We start from the raw sequence: 23,938 nt of genomic DNA, 5'->3' as shown, positions 1-23,938 counted from the left end.
TATCATGTTTGAAATTGTGCCTTCTCTGAAAGGTACGAAATACATTGATGTAGTAAAGGGATATGTCATTATGCTTTCTGTAATAGGCACTACATAATATAAATTTAGTAAAATGCTTTACAAAATACTCAGTGTCAAATACCTAGTATTAAACAGATTTATTAAAGGGCTTTGTATGGAGCTCTCCATGAAAAGCAGAATATAAATAACATTAAGTAAAATAATTTCTCATTGTGCTTTTCATGAAAGGTCCAATATGAATAGATGTAGCAAATTGCTTTTTGATAGTACCCATTATAAGGAACACTTGAAATGTGGCTTTCTGTGAAGGGTGCTGTATTAATAGATTCAGTTCAGGGCATTGTGATAGTGGGTTTGCATGATGGTGCAGCAGTTTGTGCTGCTGCCTCTTAATTCCAGAGTTCTCAGTTTGTTTTACATGCCCAGTTATTGCCGTTATGAAGTGTGTATTTCAGTTTTTTTTCCCTCACTTACTCAAATACAGTATGTCCATGTGAAATGACCTGGCAATTCCAAACTGACTCTGTGTGCATGATCAGGCCTGTAGGGAACCTGGTATCTTCCTTGCCCCTGATGTTGCCAGGATAAGCTCCAGTCTCCCATGACCCTCAGGTGTATTAAGCAGGTCTAAGATGTTATGTTATGTTATAGTGGTAGTACTTTCAATGAGAAAATGATATATAAAATAAATGCAATAAACGATGCTACAAAAAAAAACTTTATACATTACTGATGGCAGAAAACTCTCTGATAGTGAAATCTCCTAAAGCCATCATCAAAAATTTCAGGTATTTCATTTATTGGGCTATACAGTCTGCTGTAAACTGCATCACAAATTGTTGCCGCCCTTTCCTTTAGCTACATCATATTTTAATAATAAATTCATATTCAGGAGAATATCATACACATTGCTTTTGTTCTTTTCTGTATATAAAGACTCAGTCATCCAGAAGAAACAAATAGTTGTATGGTTCAAAAATATCAAGTGTTGTCAGTGGAGGAAAATGTAGGAAACTCATGCCTCAGGGGGAAGGCCTGTGCCTAGCTCTGTTGTAGACTTAAATATCTGTGCCTTCACTTGCACCAGCTCCAAATGACAAAGAAAAATCTTTACAATAAATGAAATAAGCAAGATATTTTAAAAAATAAATCACCCTGATTGTTTTAAATAGAAGAACACACTCTGCTAATGAAAATGATAAAATAACTAAAAACAAGTTACTGCTGGTGTACAGAAGGTCAACAGAAAAATGGAACCGCTGTCCCTCAGATGGAATGCGCAAGCGGCCGCATAAAGAGATGCACATTTCTGTTCCCTGGGCTCAGGGGGAGACAGCAAATAGCTTTATACCTGACCTCATGGCCATTGTAATTATATTGGGCAGTTCATTTGAAGTCTTTCAGATTGGCAAATGAGGTAATTTGTGGCCAAATGGATACTATGGATTCCCTGGATAACAATGTGCTATGTTATTCAATAATTTACATCAAATTGCTCTTTCTACATTATGTCATTCATTCTTTTTAAGTCAGTGTAAAACCCCTTTTTTATTTTATTGTTATTTTATTTATATTTTATCAAACAAGGAAGACCTATCTTTTTTTCAAATAACTAGAATAACTAGTAACTCAAGTGCAAAAGAAAAATTCTGTATTAAAGGAAATATAATAAATATAGGTATAATAAAATAGCAGAGAATCGGGCATGTCATACAGTAGATGAGTGGTAGAGAGATATTTTTAGGATGTTATTTTCCTTTAGGTGTATTACTTTTTAGGATACTTATTTATAACATATAAATCTCAAACCTGTTTAATTCAATTCAGGGTCACGGTGGGACAGAGCTTCTCCCAAGGCTTCAGGCACATGGGAAGGAGCCAATACAAGACAAGGCCTTAATTAAATAACATTCTCAGAACCACTTAATGGAATTCAGGGTTGCAGGGGCCTGGAGCTTACCCTGGCAGTACTGGTTGTAAGGTAGGAACAAACTCTGGAGGGTCCATTTCCCACTCGTGTGCACACATACTTAGATACTGGGTCAGGTTTACCTAATATGCACCTCATTCTGAATGTGGGATAAAAACCAGAACACCTGGAGAAAAACCTACACAGACATGGGTTGAATATTTGAACTCCACATTGAACACATCCAGATGTGCGATTTAAACCAAGAATGCTCCCCGCATGAGGCAAACGTGCTAACCAATATGCCAATGCCCCATCCTATATTATATTATTATATTATATTATATTGTATTGTATTGTATTATATTATATTACAGTATAATCCTTCTTTAAAGTAGTTGGTCGCAGGACAACAAAATGTGTATCTGCACTTGACTGCAATTACTCAAGCTCATACTCACACACATCAGTCAAAATAAACTGCACATTTTGGATGTGTGATGAAACCATATACCTGCAGAAAATCTATGCTGACATAGAGAATATGCAGATCCAAAATAAATGGTCTCCGTGCTAAGATCTGAATAACAGACTTTGGAGCGATAAACAACACAATAAATTGCTGATTAGATAAATGCATTACTTGAAGTTTGGAGTACCCCTAATATACAACAAATGTACTTCAAAATAAATGTTACAATTAATCAAAACTGTCAGAATCAAAGTCCCTTAATTAAGTTTACAGTGTTTGATATGAGACAATGGCCATATTTCATTAATGTTTGCAAAAGGTGCTAAGGTGACCATACTGTCAATAGCAGCATATTTGGGCACTGAGACAAGCAAACCTTTTGAGAAAGTGGACATGTTCCATCTTCGCAGAAGTATGTGCAGTGGTAAGCCATGGTCAATTCAGAGAAACACATGTATGGGAGACAAGAAAGTGAATAGGGCAAATGCACTGTAAATTGGAAAAACTGTATTTTATTACTAAAGAATATGCCTTTATTTTATATTAGCAAGACTAATGTAAATGCATATTGATTGAAAAAATTCTGGGGAAGAAATTTTGTAGTGACTTTTGTATATTTTCAAATGTAGATATGGTTCATACAAGTTATAATGTACATGATGTTCCTACTAAGGTATTTACTATGCTGGGCAATTTTATTTAATATGTCAAAATATATCCACTTGTGAATGACTTTAAGTACAGTACATTTTGTATATCTGTTCATCCATCCATTTCCTAACTCTCTATGTAGTTCAAGGTCAACAGAAGCTGGTGACTGCTCCAGCAATACAGAGCACAAGATGAGCACAAACCCTTGATGGTGCAGCAAAAGTCACAAATCTGATTGTTTATATTTTACTGCTAATATTTCTTACAAAAAAATCATAATTTATTGTTTCATATGGATGTTTTATATAAACAAATAATAACTGACTTAAGGTCTTTGTGGTAGTGTTTACTATTAAAGACAGTTAATAAAAATAGGTTATTTGCTTGAGTAAATGCACATTTACATAATGCTTTAAATGAAAGATTCTAGAATTTTAAAATTATTTAGATAATTAATTCATTGCCAGCTTTGACTACAGTGAAAACTAGGATGTCATCAAAGCATTTGCTGACCAAGAGAGCAGCACCCTGGCAACTTGTTAAAACATTTAAAAATCAAATATTTAAAATTAATTTGAATTTTTAGTTAACATTATATTTTGGCCTGGTGGTGCATAGGTCAGCAGCGATGGCTAACACCTCTGGAATCCAGGCGCATATTTCTGTCTGGGTAGAGGTGTATGCTCTCCCTGTGTCCTCAGATATTTTCTTCTACTACTCTGGTCTCTGATCGTATCTTGAAGACATAGCCTATAATGTAATTAGGGATGCGGATTGGCCTGGTTTGAGTGAGTGTGAACACCAAAGAGCTAGCATTCCACTAAAAGTTGATTTTTACCTTGTGTAAGATTCTGTTAGAGTACACTCACCATAATGGGAAAAGTGCGTTCATAAAATAGATGAATGCATACAGTTTAAATTAAAACACTGTTATATATGAATCTATATACTTAAATTGAAAACTTTCCTATATATTTTATTAGCATATTCATTTTAAGATAAAATGTCTTATTTACATCTACTAGATAACGTTTTTTTATTCTAGTGCTATTCTTGTTATCTGATTACAGTGTACTGTCATTTTTATCATGAGATGATCACTATCCAAGGCAAATGCTACAGAATAATGTGTGTTGAGTCTGTTTTGTATTAGTTTATAATACCCTAGGTTTGAATTTTTACAAAATTATCGGTTAAGGAAATTAAATAAAGCAACTACTGCCTCTGATGATTGACCCAGCATAAAATATGATAAAATACATTTAGGGAGCAAGTGCAGCAAAACTAAAAGAGACAAACACTATTTTGTGTCAATTAATACCATCTACTGTTGCATGTTTCAGTACTGGACGATATACTCTGTCTAATTCCCAGCTGCAGGACTGTTAAAAGCAGCAAGTCACAGCTGCGATAGTGTGCCGCCACCTGAAATGTAATGCTGCCAGCACCAAGCTCACAATATAGCATCCATTTTGCAATAGTGTTGCTTTTGACAAATACCCTGGTAGACAAAAACTTATTCCCCTGATCCTTGATCCAAAATGATCCCTGTGAGGGTTGTTAAACAAACTTAATTTTTTAAAGCCAAAGAGGATCCAGGCTCTGTTACTCAAGTGCCTTCACCTTGATTTAATGTGCCACTGAGCTAAGCTTCTCTAATCTCTTAACTGTGCATTTATTTTTTTTTCTTTTTAGTGTGTAGCGTTCTGTGTTAAAAGCTAAAGGATTCTGCAGCTATTTCTTTTTTTTTTTTTTACTTTGAAGCAAATTGCTTTGTACTTCCAAGTATTCTGCGTCTCTCTGCTTTCCAAAAAAAAGAAAGAAAAGAAAGTGTTTTCCTTCTTTGCTATTCACTTTGTAGCATTTGTTTTTCCATAACCCTTTTTTTCCCTGTTCATTGATTTAGCTTCATAAAAGAGTTTGTTTAATAGGAAAGCATTTTTCTTTCTTCCCTGGCCTAAACATTGAAAATTATAAAATGATAAAGACATTAATCTGGATTTTACAGGTATAGTGATGCATTGTGTAGAAAAAAGATGAGCCGAAGTAACACCCTTGAGATAAAGCGCCTTTTCATTACACACAGGACAGCAGCCTCCTAAAGATTTGAATACAAGTTTCACATTCAGACTTATATAAATACCACAAAAAAAGCAACAAAAGAATAAGTGCAAGCTTCAAGCTCATTCATGGCATTATAGCACAATAACTGTCACTTGCTACTGTAGGCAGCTACAGGAAGCATCCCAGCAATGTCAAACATTCAGGGCACTAACAAGAGAAGGAATGGTGGTAATGTCCCCTCATTACCGCCCAACACGGGGTGGTGACATCCTGACTCAAACACTATTGAAACAGCAGTTTCCCTTTCTATGTGCACTTCCCCTGAGTGTGAGCAGAGGGAAAAAAAGAAAAACAATACAAAAAATGAACTAGTGGACATTTTTGATATTAGATAAAGAACTTATCTACTGGTAAGGAATTAAACAAAGAAATTACACAAACATACAGGATTTTAAACTTCACCATGTGCAGCCACTGTTCTGCTTTTGCCATCGTGGTCATAGTCAACTTTAAAAATGCCTTTGTGCGATTCCATTCAAAAGAAAGAAAGATTTTTTTAGATTCAGCTTAACGCTAATATTTTTTAGTTCTTTTTTTGTCTAAAGTAAAATAGACAGCTGGAAAGAGACATTCACATTGGCTGATAAGATTGCATCTATACCCGTTTCCAGTCCTCTCCAGATGATTGACATTATAGCTCACGGGAGGCCACTCATCTCCTCTTTAAAGGGTATTAAAAGGCTGCAAAACAATGCAAGTGCTGCTACATTTTTTTAATTGCTAATTCTTGAACACCCCATATTATGGTGAAAAAGGAAGTTAGATTACACAGATAAAATACCAATATTTTATCAAGTGAAACATGATTATATTTAAGCAATAGCACTGGGAAAAAGATCAGCTCTGTATTGCACAAGTATTACAGCCACCTCCTTTAATTTCTTAGTTCTGACGATAAAAGAAAAAGCTTTTAATCTGTTACATTTCTCACCGGATACCTAAAGATTAATTTTTTTACTTGGCCATTTGATGTAAATGAACCAATTAACTTTAAAACCAGAGAATGGTGGGTCTGTGCTGGCCCCAAACCAGAAAAAAAGTGATTGTACAGAGAAAGCTCAAACACCTCTCAGCTGCATAAGAGGAGAAATTGGGCATATGGTCGCATATTTTTATCACAGCTAAACTTCAAGACACTCTTATGTGGTAAAGTACCGAGATGACAGCATGTCGACACTTCCATCACACAAATGCAGAACCGATAGACCTGTTTTCTCAAGGCCAATTTGCAGGATATGACAAACATTACCTGTGTAGCAGTTTGCCTAAGCACATATACTGTATATAAGTTGATGTGTAAATGTTGATATGCATAGGCATGTATATGTATATATGTAAGTTTGTGTCTATCTATCTATCTATCTTATTATTATTATTATGATTATTATTATTTATTTAGTTAATGAATAAGATTATCTTTACTTTCGATTAAACTGTGAAATAAACAGAAAAATTGAGTTATTTTATACCTCTTTCAAAGGCTTTATTGCTATATGTAATGATTATACGTAGTTAAACTGATGAATAATCCTCCATTGTAATAGTTTCGTTTCATTATATACATATAACAGCCCTGATAATACAATCATTTCTTGCTTTACTTACCCTAAAATACATTAAAAGGTCTGTTGTGTGCATGCAAACCTAATTACTTCAATGTATGTAACATTACTATTGTTTAGACATTTTAACATTTATTACAGGGTAAAAAATAAAAAATATATCATTCATCGTTTAATAATATTTTTTTTTACATATAATAGGTAGAAAAGAAATCCAGTACACGAATATGCACGTGATTGTGTGTGCGTGTGTGCATATATTTGTATAAAACAGTTGAGAAACTGAGAATTTAGGACCTAATGAATTGACTAAAAGATGGATGGATAAAATCTGACTGGTGTGTTTTTAAAACACTTAATATTGGCTATGTTGACTACTGTAGTTAACTTAAGACTCAAACATGCAATTTAATAAAAATTCAAGACGCAACTTAAATCTGTTCGTAATACATTTTTCCTATCAGTGTTACTCCATTTTACAATCATCCTGCCTTGTGCTGAGAGTCTTAATTTCATGGGCAGAACAAACAAAGAAAAGTATATTGTTTTGTTACCTTTTGCATTTCAGATTTTTATAACTGCTAAGTTTTTTCTTTGATATAAATTTTAGTATGTATTTCTTGTAAATACTACACATTTTTTGCTTCCTGTCCATTTCTCTTTTTCTACGTGCTCTATGGCAGCTTCTTGTCTTTAAGCTCTGCTGCACTTTAATCACGGAATGTCTGGACTTGCACTTCATGACAGACACCGTCAGAAGTGCTAAGACAAGCAGAGGCCAGAATTGTGAATTTCATCTCCAGAAACAAATTGACACATTTTACAGTTATTTTTGTTGGCTTATAATATAGGTTGAAAGAAAGCAATTGAAAGAAATAAACTGGGTGCATTAAAACCTAGTGTTTCTGTGACTCCTTTATGAAAAGGTCAGTCATGAGATAAATCAATTTATATTAGAAGAGTCCTTATTTGGTTTTAATAAAAACATCAAAATAAAAACTATTTAAAAAACAGATAAATACTAAATACAGTTTTCTAAAATGTTCCTTTCTCTAACTGAAATATAATGACACAAGACCCCCTACTATTCATTAGCAACACCAATATTGTTTCTACCTGCAGTCTTAGTGAAGTGTGAACAAATAGTCTCATGTTTTGTATTATATGTATTTAATTCTACCCAACTGATCATCTCTGCTTCTAAAATAAAACACCGTCTGGTGTGCACTATGTGTGAGTTCTGTGACAGTTCAGACTTTAACAGAATATTTAATAAAAATAACTAATTTTATAAGTAGACAGCAAAAACAGATACATTATTTTGTTGGTAATCCAGCAAATAAAAAACAAATTCCCAAGAAAATTTTCACTAAATAAATTAATACCACATGTGTCAATCCTGTTAGAGCCACTGTTCTGCACATTTGCAGACATATGCACAGAAGCCTTGGACCCTTTATTAAATATGAATTATTGAAAAGATGAATCCTAATGGTTAACTCATTCTAATGATCAGCAAGAGCAAATACTTCTGGAAAGTGCTGCCTTATTCCATTTATGTTCTGTACCTATGAATACACTGCCCATATCACCCATGACTTCTTTAGAGCACTACAAATCTTGTGCTTGATGTTTATTTGGTGCTGATTTATGGCCTGTAAACGATTTCTTAAGGGCTTCCCTTCCTATCGCTGAAATGTTATATGTCTTTCTGGAAGAGCTCATGAATGACTGACACTGACGGCAACAGCTTTTAAGACAGCAGGGTTCTATCTACCGAGAGGTTTCTGAAGAGCATAAAGAAGTGAAACTAATAATCACTGTGAAATAAATGACAGAGGCTTCACATTTTGGAAAACAATCAAATTCTGAAGCTGTTTATTTTAAACATTCTTTATTAAAAGTAGCAAACTTAAATTTTTAGGTGCAGAGGCAGGTTTGGACTAAAAGTGAATGCTGACCTTGATAACATATTAAGAAATATATTTCTAAATGTCAGAGTTAAAAATGCAATTATTAAGTTAGGTACGTGCTAAAAAGTAAAACTTTGGTGATAAGCAAGCAAGTATGCGGCAGAATTTCTTCTTGTCTACTTTCTTGACAGCAGTGCAACTTATAATGAATGTGCACCCCCCCCCCAACCCCTCTTAATCCTGCTGCGTGTCACAGTGACCGGGAGATAGGCTGTCTCTTGATATCACAGAGAGGCCTCAAACAGTCCTCCTAGAAACCTGTGACACACAAACTCTTCTTCCTGGCTGCAGCCCAGTGTGCAGATGTCTTATTCAGCGTCCAATTAGTCACCAAGGTTTTGGCTGGACTCTCGCCTTGACAGAATGTGGGCGTCTCCTCAAATATCCTCTTTCACATCACATCTATCCTGTTTTCTTTTTCACCCTTTAAGAATTCAAATATTCTCTACTCCTCTTGCACTGCTGTGTACAGTACATACAAAATTATACCGAGTGACCCTTCAAAGTCCTTACGCATTTGGTTTACACAAACATATACACCTGTGCTATATCTACATCTAAACTAGTGCAAGGGACAGTATCACACTCTCATAACCTTCTCTAAAACATATTCAAAAGTTAAATTGTGTAGTATTAGACTTCATATAGATTAAAGGCAAGCTGGTTGCATTACTGTGCTTGCAGCAAAGCTGAACCATGGACGCTGGACTCGATGAAGAAGATGAAACTGTATTAACTTGTGAGTGTCCCAGTCCATACTGACACACTTTTATATATGCTGCACAAGTACATAAACATACACGCTCACTCTCACACACACAAGTTTAAATATATATATGCAGGTTTTTTTTAATGAAAATGTTCTGTAACAAGATGTATTATAAATGCAATCTAAGGAAAAATTCATAGATATCTGTTAAGCTGTAATAGACTGGTTCACTATCCAGTGTTAACTGTCCTTCCACCAGTGCTGCGAAGGTAGGATTGAGATCTGTGTGACTCTACAATTAGTCTAACCTAATTTAGCCAATGAACAGATGAATAAACTTTTGGTAGTGTTTTCTTTTAAGTACATCAGTTTTTTTATTTTAAAAATATACAATCAATGTAGTCAATCCACAAATCATAGTATTAATTAATTAATCAACACAATGTCCCATTCATTCATTTATCTACTACACCCTATTAGTCAGATTCTTTTAGGGTCATGTGGAGCTAGGAGATAATTATAGCAGCCTGTTTATTACCGTGCAGTTTCACAGGTGTAAATTATGCCATATGGATCCTAACTTTAGAAGAGATGTATAACTTTATATAATGTATAAATATATACACACACACACACACAAATATATTTGTCATTGTCGCTTCACTCCATATGTCATAGCCAATTGTAAGCACCTACTGTCACTTCTCATACTCTTTAATATTAATTCCTACTTTTGAAATATAGGTTAAAAAAATCTCTGAGCTGCTTCTTTAAGCAGCTTCCAATTGAGTATCTGGATATTGAGAGTAAAATTTAAAAAAATATTTCCTTTCCTGCTCATGGTTTAAAATTTATAGACCAACAAAATCTAAGTGCTAAAGAATCCACGGGGTACGTGGAACTGTTATGCGTTTAGTATGCTTTACTTTTGCAATGTGGTAGTGCCATATCGCATCATTATAGACATTACAGTGCTGCTCTCTGACAACCTGAAAAAAATCTAAAAAATGAAAACTATACCGATCTTCCCTGTAAAGTTCAACGTTTTGGAAACAGGCGGGTTAAATAAACGTTTCTTTATGTAGGCAAACTTACATGAACAAACGAGAATGTACAGATTTTGTTCAGGCACAAAAACAGACAGATGTTAATCATTACTCAACTTCTTTGATATCCATATTTCACCCTCTCATTACTGGTAAAAGGAAGAATAAAATAGTCCTCGGGTTTTCTTTTTAAGTTCTAAGTGTTTTCACCATGTAATTCCATGGTAACGGCCTCTAATAATAATGCTGTACTAATATCCTATTTGTACAATTAGTTGTTTTAATAGCTCTCAGTGTGTTTTACTTGAATAAAATGAACGCAAAATATCCCCAATGGAATATAATTGGCTGTGGTGCTGACATGCCATTTGACACTTAAGTGTGTTCGTCTTTAAATGATTATATTAAGAGACTCAATCCAGTCAATCCGGTTCTCTTGGAAAGCGAACTGCGTATCTGTCAAGTCCTTATCTACACTACGATACAATTTACTTAAAGAATGGCACGTGCACGCTAACGATCGCGAACTTCCACGGCACTCCACCTCTTTTTTTGAGAGTGCCAAATAATTCACTGGGAACCCGAGTAATAAACCGTTACTACTCGAGCATCATACATGATAAACTGTTTTACAGGGATATATACATATATACTAATGCTTAGTCAAAGTTGACCAAGTAATGATTTTCAAAATTAACGTGACATAATGCATTAGTCAATTCAAACTAATGATAATAAAATTAGTAATAATTTTTTTGTGCTGAGTAGCTTTAAAGATAAATTTAATATATTATTATTATGATTTACACATACAATGAATTTACTTCTAATCATATAAAGTACTTCTGTCGCTGCTGCAGAAATTGCTCTGATTAAAATGTGAAAAGTTTGTGAAATGTATGAAAGTTTCTGTCCGCCTATTCTTACGGCGTTCAGGTAGGGATTGATCTTGGGAATGAAAGTTTATGAAATGGCTGCTAATATAAGTAAGACCTAGGAGCGAATATATGTGTTTATATAAGTATTACATTACATTATAAGTGTTACAAATTTGAACACATGAACACGGTTCTTTTTCTTTAACACAAGCACGTTTCTTTTAAATGTTCCACCTCTTCAAAGATAGGGGGCTGAAAAAGATTTGCCGGAGAAAGTTTACATCCTCGATAATTCATCCTCTCAAGAAAAAAAAAGGTTTTTCTAGTATTAGTAAAGAGCATGTAAACGTCTGAAGACAACAATTCGTTTAACCACTGTCTGTCTGAAGGCTGTCGTATAAACATCACTTATTTTCCTATCTGTCTGCACAAAATTTGAGAAAACATATAGTCCATCGCAACTACTGTATTCGCACGGTGTAAAAAATAACTTATTAGATCTTGCAGGACGATTCAATAATTTAAAACGACCGATCATACTGCATGCCAGCAGCTATAGAGCTTGTCTTAATATCAGGGAGGAATATATTGTGTACCAATGTAATTAACAGAATAAAAATTAACTTTTCATAATTTAATGAGCCAGTTTTGGACACGAGTGAAGGCGTCATTTGTGAATTAATGTCTTAATCCCAGGTCGATTAAAGAAAACCGGACGTTTACAGTTAACTGGTAGATTGGTTGCTATTATAGTTATGTTTTTGTCATTACTATCGAAATCTATTGCTTACTTGACCCAGAAATAATTGAAATGCATTTCCGCAAACTTAAGTCTCAAAGAAAGGATTCATTTGGATCACTTACTCAGACACGTGGTTTTAATAATAGTATCAAATCCGCCTTGCAAGGAGTTTGGAAAACTACAACGTGAAGTCACGGACTTAAAAGAGCCGAAACGCAGAACAAAGCACACGCACAATGGACTGGAGTTTTGTTGCAGACGCTGCAAGGAATCACATGTACCGTGGTTAATTTGGATTTTATTCTAAAAACAATCGCTTGTTGCGTTATGATGTATCAGTCATATGTAACTATTACATCTCCACACGAGAACAGAAGTAAAAATATATATTTAAAAAATAACCTTCCTTAGCCTGATATATCAAAACGAAATGAGTTGGGTTTTCTGAAAAGGCGTGTGTAGTGCAGCTGTTCAGTATACAGCAGGTACGCTTCTGCGGCTATATGGTGTAGATAGCACACATTAATTAAATCTTGAGTGTGGGAAGAAAAAAACAGTTTGCTTAGCATAATAGTTTGCATGACACTACTTGTAGCATTAAAAATGCATTTTCAAACAGATGTAACATCCTCATTATGAGGGTTTAATAGCTGTCTCACTAAATGCCTCTGCTTGGATTGAATTTACAAATTCAAACAAAGAATACTGAGAACTCGCAGCTGACAGCCGCGGATGTAGGTGCATTTTATAGAATTAGTAGTATTTGATAGAATAATTCATTATTTACTTCATGTTAATAAACATGTCAGGAAGATTGATACAACAGTAAAACGGTAACTAGGATGTACTCAGTAAAACAATTAAGCGAGGATTACTGATAAGAAGTTGTGCTAATTTTCAGCAGCTGCAAAAAAGAACTAAAAAACGGGGGTGGGGGTAAATTCATGTACACACCTGTGCAGATGACATACATATATTAAATTGCAAAAAATGTAATGCTGTCTCTAATTTGTCTTCTATACAGGCATATCTTAATGAAGATATGTATAGTTAAAACATTCTTTTCAGGAAGATGGTCATAATCGTTCAGTTTAATAAAGTCGCAGCGACATTCAACTGGGCAGGGAATCCGGTTTATAAACCTGACTTATTAGCGGGAAAACGATCCCTCACACTACGGAGTTATTTAGTGGTCTAACCTCTCAGGTCTTGCCGTAGTCTCCACAGTAATACGTCATTGTTATTGCAGCTAAATTGGAGCGAATATCCAAGTATTTTTTAAAGGTCCTAAACTGATCAATGACCATTTGCCGAGCTGAACAAGCAAACTTGTTTTTGAAGCTGGTTTCTTGGAACGTTTACGTCCCAAAAAGTTTACAAGGGGCTATCACCATGATTTGACAGCAGACTGTCAATTAAGCTTCATCACAGATCTACTAAATAAATTAAAAAGTACGGGGTGACTGTTAAAAGCGATTCTTTATGGCTGTACAGATAAGATTTATGTGCAAGACATTTTTTACGCAAAATGATCAGCTGTATTTTAAAAAGCGTCGATGTGCACTAAACGGGATTTTTCAATGGTTCATCCAGCCCTAAATATGAAGTTAACACATAACATGACATTTGTTCCCACGTGTACCTTGCGAAAAAAAACCTTTTAAAAATTACCAATTTATTTTGCCTAATTAAAAATTATGCCTAAAAATGCACGCTTTTCTTTGAATCAGTGAGACACGAAAGGCACTATATAACCGATAGATAGATAGATAGATAGATAGATAGATAGATAGATAGATAGATAGATAGATAGATAGATAGATAGATAGATAGATAGATAGTATTTGCAACTTGTTTAAGTCGATAAATTTGATATGGAGAATATTTTTCTTGTTGTCACTAGTGACATTCAAGTCGCATCTTTAGAATTTTTTTGTTTCGACATCGACCGAGGTTTACTGGGAGTTTGAGTGTGCGGTATTTAGTAAAAGGCTGAGATAAAGACAAGAATTCTCAGGCTGATTAAACCGTTATGGCGTTGCACATGAGCTGTAAGGAGGGTCCCTCTACAGGAGATACAGTATCCGCATCTCTCAGATTCTCCACTTAATGCACACAGGGGTCGTGCTCGTACCGTTGCTACAATGCGATATACTAATGAGCGAGGTGAAGTTTATGAAGATTGGCGTTACCGTAACTGTTTTAATAGTATAATTGTTTTGATTGAACAAATTATGCAAATGTTTACAAATAAATCAAATTTATATATATATATATATATATATATATATATATATATATATAGCCGGTAAGTTAGTCCATAGATAGATGGATATTCTTAACTTCTCTCTCTGACTAGATCTGTAAGAAAGGTGAATGTAAATCTTCGACATAACTTTTAACCTCAAGCTCCCGTTTATGTACGGCGCCACTTTAAACGTAAAGTCACAGTGACCGCGGCTAAATACGCCTAAAAACTCGAACTTATAAAATAAATAAAAAAAATCCCCTGGTTCATGTTTAACGGAATATTTGGCAGAAAGAGATTTATTTTACAAAGTTCCTGAGAATAAACGATCGAGAGGGAAAAAGGGATCACACATATCCGAAAAATTTAAACATTTGCCAAGTTTGTGTAACGAAATCTTCTAAACAAACAAGTCGCTTCCCACAATCCAGGGCTCATCGGCTTTTAAACTTCCCTCCTTTTCATTGAGCTTTTCGTCTTTTTTCTTTCTGTCCCTTTTTTAAAATTTAATTAACCCCCAACCTTCCAGAAAAACCCCTTTCTTCCAAGTCCGCACTCGACCCCCACCTTTGTGCCGAGGTTGTGCAAGCGCAGCGGTCGCGGCAGTTCCGCGGAGCCTGGTACGGAGGCACCGACTCCTCAACCCAATGATGAATCGGCCGTCAAGACTGCACGGCCCTCATTCCCTCCCTCCTTTCTCCTGACTCTTGCTTTCTTTCCTTTAACGGGGCCCCCTGTCCCGGAGCTGCAGCCCCCAAAGATAGGAGAGCAACACTTTAGATGCCCCCCTCCTCACTGCCCCATCAAAATCTGCTAGTGCAAACATGCATAGCGCTTTCAAAACGTAATAAAAGTTGAAAGAGGACAACACACGATGTATTTATCACTCCTCATGAAACATCTAAAAAAAAACTCCATGTGCTGTTTCTAAAAGTTTATGACTTTGAAAGGCTGTCATAAGGATGTATTGGTGATAGTGACCAGAGACTAGAAGGAGCTGGCAGTACAGATAAGAAAGTTTGAATTTATGTGAAACAGGCCATAACAAAATAAAACACAAACATACCAAGAAAAATCAAATGAACCCAGTACACCTCTAACTGTGTAAAGTGATTTAAGATTACAAATGAAATCCTGAACACACATAAACAAGACAACACAGTCCCAAAACAAAATGGATAAGAAGATGTGCTTACCTGTTGGGACATTCTGAAGAGCAGGTTACTGTCACTGTTCTGCCATGTCCCCATGAAGCCAGGCTCAGTGCTTGTGCTTCTGGTCCCGAACTGCATGGAGTTGTCAGCGCTCTTGTCTCTTAAAGTCAAGTCTCTTGCCCTCTCTCGCTCTTTGTCTCTCTGGGTGTCTCCGTGTCTCACATCCACTTCTGCCTCTTCTGACTGAAAAGTGAAGGTGGATTTGATTTTTTTTTTTTTTTTTTGGTCTTTTTTTTCCCCTCAGCCTCTTGGCGGCAAGATTTAAGGAGTAAGCTGTGCAGTTGCAGAACGGGAGCAAGGCTGCTCTGTGAATCTCCTTAGGGGTAGATGGTAAAAGAGGGCAGAATAAGCAAAGTGTGGAAGGTGGGGGCAGCAGGAGGAGGAAGAATAAGAGAAAAGAATGATGATGACAGTGATGCTGAAGAGGAAGACGACTGCAGAGAAGATGAAGAGGAGGAGCAATAGAAAGAAGAATTTGCGATGGGTGCCAGGTAGCTTTTGCTTTACCCCTTTTGCCACTTCATTAGGAACCCCAGTCCCACAGCCAACCCATACACTCACTGTTGAGAATGAAAGAAAGAAAGAAAGAAAGAAAGAAAGAAAGAAAGAAAGAAAGAAAGAAAGAAAGAAAGAAAGAAAAGAGATCAGAGCTTGTGTGGCTGCTAATCAGGTGTACGGTGTGCGCCAGCCCAGCACAACACAGCCTTCTTCCGTGCCTGCCTGCCTGTCTTTTCTATTCTCTCTCCTCTCTTCTCTTCTCCTCTCCGCTCCGATCCGCTCCCCTGCTGCTGACTGGCGTGTCACAGGATAGTGCAGACTGAGCACAGAGTCAACTGCGCTGCTCCTCTCTCAGGCACTAAATGACATCCCACACTAACCCCTCACTGATACACTCATACACTTAAGAACTGCTGAACAGGATGAGCTACGAAGGGAGGGAAGGCTGTCCCTGCCTTATTAAGAGCACGGCTCTGCTGTCAGGCATGTCTTGCACTGCCAAACCTCACAATGTGCTAAGCAGCCCCCTGCTTTTTATTTTATTTTTTTTTCTCTTTCATCCTAAGCTGCACCAATATTTGGAGTTGAAGGCAAAAAAAAAAGGAAACTCCCACACCTTTTTTAACTTAGAGAACTAGTGACTATTTAAATGATAAAAAAAAAATGAAAATGTAAAGACATCTTCCTAGGGTCAGGAAAAAAACAAAGAGCTTCTCTTTTCAGGTAAGCCTCATGCTGTAAAATCAGACTCCTGCACACAGATGGTCCACATATCATTACAAGACTGGCAGTAGCATTCCCAAAAACAACTTGCTGCCTGATGCCAACAGCTCCTTTGAGAAGCTGTACGTGAAGCAGACCTACTAGTCATTCCAAAATAATTACCATATTTTTGTGACTGTTCTCATCTTAAAATCTTTTAAATAGCCGCCCCCCACCCCCATAAAAATACATGTTCGGTCATCCCATACACAACATCCCATCTCACACAGCAAAAGCCTGCCGCAGTTATTGAGCAGTCATTTAGTGCAACATTGTGCTTTGGCGGCAGCAGGAAAACTAATGTGAAAGAGTTTTAGGTTTTAATTAAGAAAAATATAAGAGCAACTGAGAGCGAGAGAAAGAAATCCAGAGACACATCAGTCCCCTTTCTGCTCTGCTCCACTCTGCTCAGCAGAACTCCGCTCTTCAATGAAATCCTCAAGGAAAATGAAAAAGTAGTCTTTTCCCTTCACATGAAATACAGTACAATAAATGGCCTGCAGCCATAAAGACATATATATATATATATATATATATATATATATATATATATATATATATAAAAATAAATATATATATATATATATATACACACATATATATTATATATTCAACAGTATAAGGAGACAGCTTTAAAACTTTAACTTATCACATACCATCTGACACTAAATGACACATCACAGTTCTTTGGGCAAGAGAGAAAAAGAATTAACATTCTTAAAATACATTAAACGATTACAAATACACCAAGTCACTCAAAGCGCTATAGAAAATTGCAGGAGACAACTGCTGCCGTCTCTTAAGAGCACCAGTAAGGCTCTAATGACAGCTCAGGCTAACCTTTCCAGAAATTATGAGAACAGCACTAATGTGATAAAATCTACAAATTTTTACATTGAAGAAAAAATGAAAGAAGCAATGAGCCACTTTCACCTGTTTTTTTATTCTGATGAATCCTAACAGAATATAATGGACATCTAGCTCTCTCTCTCTCTCTTTTTCCCTTTCTTTCTTTCTTCTTTCTCCCTGAATGCTATAACACAAAAAAGCCATCCAGTGGCATGGTGTCGTTAGTGGCAAATGAAAAATAATGAGAAAATGTACACAGAGTTGACACAAATGTGCCTGCCTCCTCTTCTTTTAAGATGCGCTCCAGTTTAAAAGCTTTTCTGACTAACTTTTTTTTTTCTTCAAACAGTAACTGGGAAAAATGATCCAATAAGTAAATAAATAAATAAAGAGGATGATGTAAAGTGACAATTGTCAGTGTAAGAGAAACAGAGAGTGAGGGAAATGCTCTTCCCACATCTTGTCCCAAGTACCAAAAATAGGCTTATAAATTCATGTCAACAGTTCCCTAATATACATAACACATACAAAAGAAATATAACATTAAAAAGAAAAAAAATCATATTAGTGATGTCACTGTTCAAGGGAGTCAGGACTTGCTTGTTGGTAGCACAGGCCTAGTAGCTAAGACGCTATCTTGTAAAACAAAAAGATTCCAGTTACCACTGAGTTACTTGACTTGTCAGTGCTTCAGGTACTGCAATATATAAATGACTTTGTTCTGTCTGTGAAGTACCTTGGCATGGTGTGAAAAGACTACAAAGAATTTGTACAGGTAGTGATGTGGTCTGTAGACCTCAAATTGGCAAATTTAAATCCCCACCACTGACTCACAGCGTGCCCCTAAAAAGTTACTTAAACTGCCTGTTCTCATTATAAAGTGATAAGTTAAATATGTTTAACAGAATATTTTTACCTTCCTACTTTAGTACAGTATTTTTATGCAAGTGACAGATGTCCCACATTCAATCCTCATTTTGAATTTACAGTGTGATACTAAGCAAGTCATTCAACCTAACAGTCTTCACATTGTGGAAACAAAAAATTTACATTAGTTTATCTATAAAGCGCCTGTAGAAAGTTTGAAAGGTGCCATATAAAATAACTTACTTCTTCAGGTGCTTCACTCTATCAACGAATTATGACTCACTTTGCCTAAAAGTATACCAAAGTATACATATAAGAAAATGTATTGATTTATTTTACAAATGCACTTGTTCCAATATAGGGTGACAAGATAGATAGATAGATAGATAGATAGATAGATAGATAGATAGATAGATAGATAGATAGATAGATAGATAGATAGATAGATAGATAGATAGATAGATAGATAGATCTGGAAATTCAGAAATAATATAACAAATTATAAAAATATAACATAACAGCTACTCCAAAATGTGTCCCAAAAGAACCCATCATCTTATTTTTGTATGAATGCATATTGTAGAAAACAAAACTTGGTGTCATTCCTGCAAAGCTGTTTTGTAAGTTTTGTTTCATCTGTGCTTAGTTGTGCTTGTATAGATGCCAGTCTGTGAATGCATGTCAAATACAGGCACATGAATACATGTGTAAACTAAAGTCCACCTGTGGTTAACTGAAAGAAAAAAAAAAACCAGCGATGTCAATTTTGCCAACAGTGACTGCGTTTTGAAACCTAGCTATTACCCATTTAAACTCTCTCTCACTCTCTCTCTCTCTCATTGCTTCTGCCTCTGAAATTTGCTAGTCTCTTGATTTCTGAAGTGGCACTCAGTGTTTCAGTCAAGCTGCCGGCTCAGCTCCTGACCTTCCCACTAATGGCTGGTATTTGTAGGAGGCTTGCAGACATTTGCCAATAGCAAATTTCCTTCCTCTTTCTCCTTCCTTATTTCTCTCTCTCTTTATTTTTCTATCCCTTTTCTCTGTCCTGCAGTCCTTTCTTCTCTGCCAACAAACCAAAAAAAAAAGGAGATACCAGCAGCTGCAGCAGCCAGTACCTGCAGTAATAGACTCCTTTATTAAAACTATTATTCTGCAAGACTCGAAATTCCCCTTAGACCGGGCCATGTCAAAGCCGATATAATTAACTAGAGGCTCAGCAACGGATCAATTACCAGACAAGCAAGTGATAGTGAAATCAATGAAAGATCATCAGCCACATTATCAGTGTTGCAACTCATTAGGATAAAACTGAGGAATGCACTCCAAGAGAGCCCTGGCGAGGTGGCATTATAAAACAAAGGGGCTAATTTGAAAGCCCCTGCTGTGAACAATCTGTAGCAGAATTAGACCCCCCCCCCCCTTTTTTTTTTTCTTTCTCCCACTTTTTTTGTTTGGTTTCTTTTAAACCTGTGCCGCCCAGCTCCTTGTAACTATATGTGACAGACTGTGCAAAGCAGTATATTAAGACACCAACTCCAGGTTTATTTAGTTCATAAACTTCACCCTGAAAAATCAATAGACTCTGTACAGAGATTATTAGGCTGACTAGCTAATGCATCCCAGGGTCTGCCACCCTCGTGTCTTCTGGCCTTCTAGCCCTAAGAGGGCGCAATACCCACAGTCAGAACATGAAACTGGAGAAGAAGGGGACTGATTTTTACTCCCCTTACTGAAATGGAAATCTTGAACTAAATCACCAGCAGGGACACTTCATGGAAGTGAAATCATGGTAAAGAAAAAAATGTCTTACAGGGTGAACAGTTATGAAAGCACAAAAAATAATATTTCCTTGGCCTCAGGCTGTACAGCATGCAGCATTCATCAAGCTGCAATCAAAGAGCACATTTTTGTCACCATTACTCATATCTTGTGGTTATTTGGAGGTACTAAACAGTCAGTTTGGAATAATGGCACAGACACAATCTGTTGAAGCAAAATATGAAGAAGTTTAAGGGCAGTCTGATGACACTCAGTGACTCATAAGTAAAGTTAATTCCATCTATCTATCCATGTTCTGAATGCTGTTTCTATTACAGTCGTGGAGAACGACAGCCTAACTTTGGAGCATCAGAAATACCATTCCTGAGTGAACTCATTTATTCACTCATGCACACAAATATGGAGGCAAGTTACTTTAACTGGACTGCAATGAGAAGAAAACATGGAAGCACTGAGACAGAGCACACAGTGGCAGAGCTGAAAATTTAGCCTTAGTCCATGAAACTGCGAGGAAGCTACATTAGAAAGTACAGCCTAACCTAGTGATGTAGATCTACTAAACATCATTTCTTTGGGGAGTGAGAAGAAATCTGTGTGATCACATTGAGAGAATGTAAAGTCTACATGGAAAGAAAAGTGTCTGGCAAACAACATCAGGTTTCAATTTGTGTGAGGTGCAATTCTAACCATGGTACTTATATTGTGTTTATTTGCAGTTTGTAACTCATCTACTCTCCTAAGCCTAAAAGTGCAACGATTTTGTGCAACAATTTTATGTGACGTTTTTATGTCCCATTTTTTGTCACACTTTAAATCGGGCTTATTTTAAAACCTACATATATATGTTTGGTATCATTCTTTTTGGAATTTATTGAACTTTAATGTGATGTTGTTAGATTTTCAGATTCTTATTCTGTTTTTAAATTATAAACTAAAATATCAAGAAAGTCATGGTTTTTAATTTTGATCGAGTAAACTTTCTTTCACAGTAACAAACTCTTAAAAAACATATCTATTCATAACACCAATGTTTGTATTTAGGTGAGTTAGTTAGCTGAAGGCGCCAGGGGGGCTATTTATAGTGATAGAGTTTTACGTATAAATTAATATTAAAAAACACATTTTAAATACATTATGATTCTAAGTTGTACTATAATAAAATGACAAAAAGTCATGTTTGCATACTTTTTATGAGTACTTTATTTGTTTGTTTATTTGTTAGAGGGTAGTTTTGTAAAGGCTGCAATTCATTTTCCCCCATTTTAAAAGTGAATGTTTTCATAATGTTGGATCTATTATCTTCAGATTGTCTTCAAACTTCAGATAATAGTTGATTATGGTCAAAGCTGTTGAAATAATGCAAATCATTTTGGTTAGTCTTCACATTCTCTTACTGTTGTTGAGTAAATGTCTCTGCTCAGACAACTTGGCATATATTTTGTATGATCCTGGTTACTGCATATTTCTGTTGGAAAATTAGCTATTATAAATTTCCTGTATTTGTGTAAACATGTGAGAATACTGACTGATGATGTTTGTGTATAAATGGCCATTGAGGATTGCAAACTATGAGCTGGCTTACCTTACCGATGCTGGATTCTACTGGATAGATTACATTCATGACCCAAGCTCTTACTGCATATTTGAGTCTACCTGTGTGCAGTTTTCATGAGATAACTATGCTAGGGAATTGCTTGCTATAAACCATATTCATACTAGAATGAAGTTGAGGGTGTTGAAATATATCCAAATGACTGAACAGTATTAATAAAAATACTTAATATGATTGGATTAGACTATAAAAATTCCATTTTCAAGTGCATCCAAAAAACTGGTTACTTTTCTGTTTTGTATATTTAACTACTATTTTCCAAGCAATCATTGATTGGTATATGAAAAGATACATTGTATACAGTATACTATACTATACCATTCTTTGATGTGCTAAATTTAATTCAAGATTGTTTGGCATTTTATGCAGCCTACCCAGAAACATCAGGCACAAGGCAGGAATCAACTTTAGACATTAGTCTATCACAAATCCCTTCTCAATCAAAGACCTAGACTTACACTGACTCAAAGCCAATTTATTATTCTTAATGTACCTCATTTTCTTGTCTTTGTGATGTGTGAGAAAAACTGGACTACAATGACATAAACTAACACAAATGAGAGAGATTGTGCAAACTCCACACTGACAGCAAACAGGCACAGGATTCAATCTCAGGATGCTGGACCAATGCTCAAACCATATCATTGTTCTGTCCTATGTATGTATGTACTGTATGTGTATATATATACAGTATATATATATATATATATATATATATAATAGGGCGGCACGGTGGCGCAGTGGGTAGCGCTGCTGCCTCGCAGTTGGGAGACCTGGGGACCTGGGTTCACTTCCCGGGTCCTCCCTACGTGGAGTTTGCATGTTCTCCCCGTGTCTGCGTGGGTTTCCTCCGGGCGCTCCGGTTTCCTCCCACAGTCCAAAGACATGCAGGTTAGGTGGATTGGTGATCCTAAATTGGCCCTAGTGTGTGCTTGGTGTGTCCTGCGATGGGTTGGCACCCTGCCCGGGATTGGTTCCTGCCTTGTGCCCTGTGTTGGCTGGGATTGGCTCCAGCAGACCCCCGTGACCCTGTGTTCGGATTTAGCGGGTTGGAAAATGGATGGATGGATATATATAATATATATTATATATATATATATATATATATATAAAGTACCTTTGTCTAAGTATTAAGACAGGGCATCAGTCCATCGGAGGAGAACACACTCAAACCCAAAGAAAAACCACACACACACCAGGGACAATTTAGTGTCGCCAATCAACACTAACTTGAATGTAATATATTTATTAATTATATTTATTTACAAGTATATTAATTGATATATTGATAAAAGACATTATATAATTAATACCTAGATCTGTACATTCATTGATACATATGTGTACAGATAGATAGATATGAAAGACACTATATAATAGATAGATGTGTTCAGTGTTTATTTGCTCATGTTTTTTTTTAAGAAAACTTGATTATGTATTATGCCTTATTACTTATTATTTGCCTGTCTACTTAAGAAAAGTCATTTGTGTGCAATATGTGTAACTTAGTATATGATAATTCTACCAAAAATGTTATTCACTAGCATCATTCAGTGCATTTAGCATGAGATTGTTGAAAGGGAATAGTTTCTGCTTTAACACAATGAATATAAAGCAGCAATGCTGAAAGAACGCATTTGTTCAATAAATGTAAGTTAAATGTGATGATACAAGGAAGAAAGAGTTTGATATGGAGCATGCAATTAACAGACAATGTATGACAATTCAATACAGTACAAAGTAGAACTGTCTCCCTCTTCCAGATGTTCCTATTACATACACAGGTTTATAAAAAATATGTACAGTGGACATTTCAGTTGAAATTTTTGGTCCCATTTGGCTGCAGTCTTTACAAGAATTGCTGTCTTAAGTTCACTTGCATGTAGAGTGTAATTCTAACCTGAGCTGCAAAAAACGTTAAGTTGCTTAAAAATAAAAAAAGAGAAAGCAGAGATGCGGAGAATCCAGGGTTTTTCTCACAATGATTAATTAACGTGGAACTTAGATTGCGGTTTAAGGATC

General features: G+C 35.8%; 1 protein-coding gene across 3 annotated transcripts in view; it reads right to left on the bottom strand.

The window, feature by feature from the left end:
* The window catches only part of bnc2 (basonuclin 2), a 766,921-nt gene that overhangs the window by 381,460 nt on the left and 361,523 nt on the right, over window positions 1–23,938 (bottom strand). For all 3 annotated transcript variants that reach the window (XR_003716780.2, XM_028805854.2, XM_051929900.1), the window contains exon 2: window positions 15,532–15,732. Coding sequence is in view for 2 of the 3 variants with exons in the window: in XM_028805854.2 (XP_028661687.1) it covers window positions 15,532–15,732 (201 nt within the window). In the remaining variant the exon portion in view is untranslated. The remainder of the gene's footprint in view (window positions 1–15,531; window positions 15,733–23,938) is intronic.

The sequence above is a fragment of the Erpetoichthys calabaricus genome, chromosome 7 (assembly GCF_900747795.2).
Source record: "Erpetoichthys calabaricus chromosome 7, fErpCal1.3, whole genome shotgun sequence".
Taxonomy (NCBI): domain Eukaryota; kingdom Metazoa; phylum Chordata; class Cladistia; order Polypteriformes; family Polypteridae; genus Erpetoichthys; species Erpetoichthys calabaricus.
This window is presented reverse-complemented; position numbering and strand designations above follow the sequence as displayed.